The sequence below is a fragment of the Podarcis vaucheri genome, assembly GCF_965113315.1.
Source record: "Podarcis vaucheri genome assembly, chromosome: 14".
Classification (NCBI taxonomy): domain Eukaryota; kingdom Metazoa; phylum Chordata; class Lepidosauria; order Squamata; family Lacertidae; genus Podarcis; species Podarcis vaucheri.
Window position 1 is genome coordinate 50849542 of NC_138752.1, and position 5681 is coordinate 50855222.

The window sequence follows — 5681 nt, forward strand, 5'->3', positions numbered from 1 at the left end:
TGATAATGATGATGGTGATACAGTGGTGCCTCGCAAGACGAAATTAATCCGTTCTGCGAGTCTCTTCGTCTAGCGGTTTTTTCGTCTTGCGAAGCAACCCTATTAGCGGCTTAGCGGATTAGTGCTATTAAAGGCTTAGCGGATTAGCAGCTAAAAGGCTATTAGCGGCTTAGCGGCTTAGAAAAGGGGGGGGGAGCGGGAAAAAATCGGAACACTCGCAAGACGTTTTCGTCTTGCAAAGCAAGCCCATAGGGAAAATCGTCTTGCATAGCAGCTCAAAAACGGAAAACCCTTTTGTCTAGCGGGTTTTCCGTCTTGCGAGGCATTCGTCTTGCGGGGCACCACTGTAATAATAATAATAATAATAACAGCACCAGGCTGATGAAGGCTGACTGAAGACCAGCAGCCTGATAAGGCAGCCACGGTCCGTTAGCTTTCAAAAGCATTTTTCATTGCGCAAAACTAGCATTTCCTGCATGTACAAATCTCCCATTTCCCGCTGCCTCTCTCGCTTCCGAATGCACATCCAGCATGAACATCAGGGTATGTGGGAAGTCAGATCACTGGCCCATCAGTTTTGTCTCCTTACAGACTAGGGTTTCAGGAAGGGGTTTTCCCCAGCCCTACCTGCAGAAGCTGGGGGTCGATCCTGGGAACTTGTACACCCCAAGCAGATACTCCCCCACTGAAGTATGCCCTTTCTCCTCTCCCCCAAGGCCCCTGCCCTGAAGGGTTCGTTGCGCCCCAGTACTGCCCAGCTGAAAATAGCACAGCTGATCTGGGTGGGGAGCCAGTGCACCCCCACCCCCAGGTGTTTTGAGAATACAACTCCCAGAATCCCTGTCCACTGGCCATGCTGCGAGGGGCTGATGGGAGCTGGAGTCCAACAACTGATTCTCCAGCCCTGGAATAGACAGCATGCAGAATCAAACGTATGGCCTCACGCTTTTGGAGCTAGTGAGAAATCTTTGCCTGTTTTCATTTCAGTGCACCGTAAACTACTTGAATATCACTGAATATCGTGATTTATCATTTAATCTAGCACAGGAGCGGTGAACTTGTTGCTCTCTGGGTGTTGTCGGGCTCCAACTCCCACCAGCCCCAGCCATCATGGTCAATGGTCAGGCATAACAGGAGCCTGGCAACATCCGGAGGGCCCCTGGTTGCTCAACCAATTTGATTTGAATTAATTTTATAATGAAATGATTTTAGAATGTTGTATTATTTTATTGTTAGCCGCCCTGAGCCCGGCTTCGGCTGCGGAGGGCAGGATATAAATAAAAATTTATTGTTATTATTATTATTAACCCTAGTGTACAGAGGCTGGCAACTGCTCTCCAGAGTCTGAGAAGCCTTTTCCCTTGGGGGTGCCAGGGACCTTCTGTAAGCAAAATGCGTGCTCCCTCGTGGGCTGGCAGCCCATTCCCAGCTCTCTTGTGAAGGCTCAGTAGGATTAAAAGTGGAAAGCGACAGCTCTGGGAGCAATTAACCCATAGGAAATGACTCGCCTTGACATGCAGCCGGGCATCTGTTTCAAACTCCACGCTGAGCTGCAGCTTCTCAACATCTCTTGGGTAATAGGTCTTTGCCTTCCTGGTCAGAAATCCTCGCACTCCCAGCTCAGTCTCATTCAGGCTGCCCAAGGCGTAGCTGGGGAAGTCAGGTGGGTAGAAACACCAGGGTACCCCCCTCGCGCTGCCTGAAGGCCAGTCACCATCGACAAAGCAGCATCCCCGGGCCTCGCACAGCTCCCGCGTCACGACTGTGCTTCTCTCCGGGAAACAGTCAAAGCGGAGGCTTTCTGGGATGGAGACGCACTTGGTCAGGGGTGGCGTTCCGTGCTGACCCCACCAGATCTGCCCGAGAACCCAGACGGTCACCCCGCTAAGCAGGGCAGCCACCGTCAGGAGGCCCCCACCCAGCCACCAAGTGGACAACTTCTGATGACACAACGGTTTCCCGTCAGCGGCCTCCTCTCCGGATTCTGTGATCTGGGGGACGTCTGCCGTCAGCTTCTGATAGGACTTCATTTTCTGCGTGCTGGATGAGGAAGGAGAAAGGAAGAAGAAACCCAATGTGACAATATTTCTCTTATTCGCAACCACAGGAACTGAAGAAATAAGCGCAGAATGTTATCTACCACCACCCCAGTAACTTTGACATTAGACTACTGTGATGCACTGTACAAGAGACGGCCTTTGAAGACTATTCAGAAAGTTCACACAGCCAAAAGTGCAGCTGCTGAACTGTTGACTGGATCAATAAAACTGAGCACATCTTGCCAGTTTTTAAACAGCTTCCCTAACTGCCAGCATCTTTCAAAAGCGTGGAACCTGAACATGAGCCTATAAAGCTGTTTAAGATCTTTAATTCCAAGTGTGGTTTTTAGGCTTTAAAACAAGGATGGGAAACCTGTGAACCTCCAAACATTATCCGACTCCAACTCCCATCAGCCCCAGCCAGTGTGGTCAATGCACAGGGATGATGGGAGTTGTAGTACAACAAAATTTCTGGAGGAGTACAGGTTCCCTATTCCTGCTATAGTAACTGACACAAAGAAAGTAGGAAATTAAGTAGAGTGTCCTAAGAAGCAGTTTTGGTATGTGTGGTTTTTAACTTGTTTATGTAAGATCTAGAGTTACAGGTGAGAAATGAGGTGGTCACATTCACTGACAATATTCAATTGTTCAGGAAAAAGCTCCAAAAGGACTTTTCCAAACTGAGTGAATGGGTGGTAAAAACATGAACGCCAAGCAATGTAAACACATGGTGCTACATGTCAGGACAAAAGAAATTAATTTCACTTATAAGATCTAAACTATCAGTGACTGACCAGGAATGAGATGGGCCATTGGCCTGCTTATGTCCTTGTTAGCATCTCAATGCCCTACTTGGTTTTACCAGTCTTGAGGGCAGCAGCTTTAAAAAGCAACATATACACACATGTCAAACAACCTTGCAGTCACCCTGTGCTTCCTTATTTACTGCAGCTAGGCTTACCTCTTGGGAGAGCTAAAACAAATCCATCTCCATGTGTTTGCGCTTGATAATAGTAACAGCAGGAAGGAATAAAGCCTTCTGTCTTGCAACTGTTGGATGGCACTACCGCAAACCTCCTAGAATAAGCTCTTGTATTTGTTTTCAGCAGAATATTTTTTTGAGTCTGCTCCCAGGAACACCATGAGCTGGATTCCATGGCTTATATGCCTGGGCTGCATTCTTAGCTGTGGCAAACAGTAATGCTGTTTGCTTTTTAGAGGTTGAGTTGTTTTTTGTTGCGCAACAATTGTTAATTATTCCTGCCTGTTTTTTAAAAAAAAGCTTTTATTTGAAACATGTGTTTTTATTTTTGTGTGTGTGCACTGCCTGGAGACCGCCTGGTATTTAGGAAACAGCAACAAAATTGATGATGGTGATGATAAGTAAAAGCCTGCCTACTAACAGAACAATTTGTAAGTGTCCTTTACTTGCAACAGAAGCAAGTAACCTAAGGTTACTTCTGAGTAGACCTGCACTGGCTGTGCTTTAAGTTTCATAGAATCCCCCCCCCCAAGTACATACAGGGCCACACAGAAAAACCATTATTGCAAGGTGCAAAATTCAGCACTATCACTCTAGGGCAGAACTTGCTACCTTTCCCCCAATCAGGGCTCTTGAACATACTCTGTCTCTGTTTTTCAGGCGTTGTTCTATCACCCCCCCCCCTTTGATTTATTTGATCTCACTGCAGAGAAAAAGAAAGCGAAAGTGTTTTCGTGCTTTCCTACTGTGGCAAAAATCCAAAACGATTGTTTTAAAAGCTTTTTTAGAGGAAGAATTCAAATATGCAGACATCCCAAATCAATCTGATTTAATAAAATGAAACAAACGTAACATAAATGAACGGGGGGGGGGGCAGTGTCTGTTATACCGCAAAGAAAAGGGTACTGAGCAACCTTAAAAGACTGACAGAACTAGTTTACGTCTAAAAAGAGTTGCATAAGACTATAATGCTATTGTGAAAGAACAAATAAGAGACCCCTTCATTACATCTATGAATTGTTATTCTCACTTGGCAGATTTTACACAGAATTGTAGAGCTGGAAACGACCCCAAGGGCCATCTAGCCCAACCCCCTGCAATGCCGGAATCTCAACGAAAGCATCCATGGCAGAGGGCCACTCAAGCTCTGCTTAAAAACCTCCAAGGAAGGAGAGTCCACCACCTCCCGAGGGAGTCTTACTGTCAGAAAGTTCTTCCTAGCATTTAGTCAGAATCTCCATACTTTTCTGTTTAGATCCCACCCTCCCAAGCAGCAGAAAAGGTTTCTCCATTTTCCATGTGACATCCCTTTAGATATTTGAAGATGGCTCTCATATCTCCCCTTGACCCACTGCATCAACTGTTCCTCATAAGGCTTGATTCTCTGGCCCTTTATCATCTTGGTCACCCCCCTCTGCACACATTCCAGCTTGTCAATATCCTTCTTAAACTATCATGCCCAGAACTGGACAAAGGACTTCAGGTGGCGGTTTGACCATAACTTGTGCACACAAAGAAAAATGTTGCAAACAGCAGGCTGATTTGTAATTATTATTATTATTATTATTATTATTATTATTATTATTATTATTATTAATACCCAGCCCATCTGGCTGGGCTTCCCCAGCCACTCTGGGCGGCTTCCAACAGAATATTAAAATACAATAGTCTATTAAACATTAAAAAATCCCCTAAGCAGGGCTGCCTTCAGATGTCTTCTAAAAGTCTGGTAGTTTCTCTTTGATATCCAGTGGGAGGGCGGGTGCCACTACCGAGAAGGCCCTCTGCCTGGTTCCCTGTAACTTGGCTTCTCGCAGCGAGGGAACTGCCAGAAGGCCCTCAGCACTAGACCTCAGTGTCTGGGCAGAATGATGGGGGTGGAGACTCTCCTTCAGGTATACTGGACCGAAGCCGTTTAGGGCTTTAAAGGTCAGCACCAACACTTTCAATTGTGCTCGGAAATGTACTGGGAGCTAGTGTAGGTCTTTCACTGTAATTGACAGCAGCACTACAATAGCCCTGGCAATTACTATTATTTTGGCCATCTGATATGGATGCCCTAGCTGAGACCCCTGCATTGAGGGGGTGGGGTGGGGTTGAAGCTTGGATTCCCTTCCAACTCTACAATTCTACGGTAATATTGTATCTGATGTGGTTTCTAACCCCGCCCCCGAAACACCAGCCTCTTCTTCCCCCTCCCCTCCGCTTCAACAGAAACAAAACCATCAGGAAACACATGCGCTTTGCCGACAGAGACCACCCAGCTCCATTCACCCGCTTTTCCCGCGCTTCCTTCCCCCCGCATGAATGAACATTCCTCAGTGGGCGGGGCTACGCCAAGTACGGCGGGTGGGTGGGAGCGAGGAAGGAAGAGCCGGGAGGAGGAGGAGGAGGAGGGAGAGAAGCAGGAGCGAGAGGGCGTGGCTTTGGCTCCCTTGCCCCGCCCCAGGCTCGCTGACGTCTGCCGTGGCGAGGCTCGGGTGACAACCCGTCCCCGGAAAACGGCCCGAGCCCCGATTGGCCGGGCGGCTCGAGAGGGAGGAGGAGCTTCGGCGCGCGCTTGTTGCTTGCCGCTGTTCTCCCTCCCGGCCTCCCCTCCCCTCCCCTCCCTCCCTCCCGTCCCCAATGGGGGCGGGGAGGAGAACTTGACTTTCACTCAC

General features: G+C 47.9%; 1 protein-coding gene across 4 annotated transcripts in view; it reads right to left on the reverse strand.

Moving 5' to 3' along the window:
* Positions 1-5681, reverse strand: part of LOC309518987 (lysosomal alpha-glucosidase-like) — a 40207-nt gene that overhangs the window by 26127 nt on the left and 8399 nt on the right. For all 4 annotated transcript variants that reach the window (XM_082199676.1, XM_082199679.1, XM_082199678.1 and 1 more), the window contains exon 2: positions 1509-2040. In XM_082199676.1, the coding sequence (XP_082055802.1) occupies positions 1509-2030 (522 nt within the window). In that variant the 5' untranslated portion in view covers positions 2031-2040. The remainder of the gene's footprint in view (positions 1-1508; positions 2041-5681) is intronic.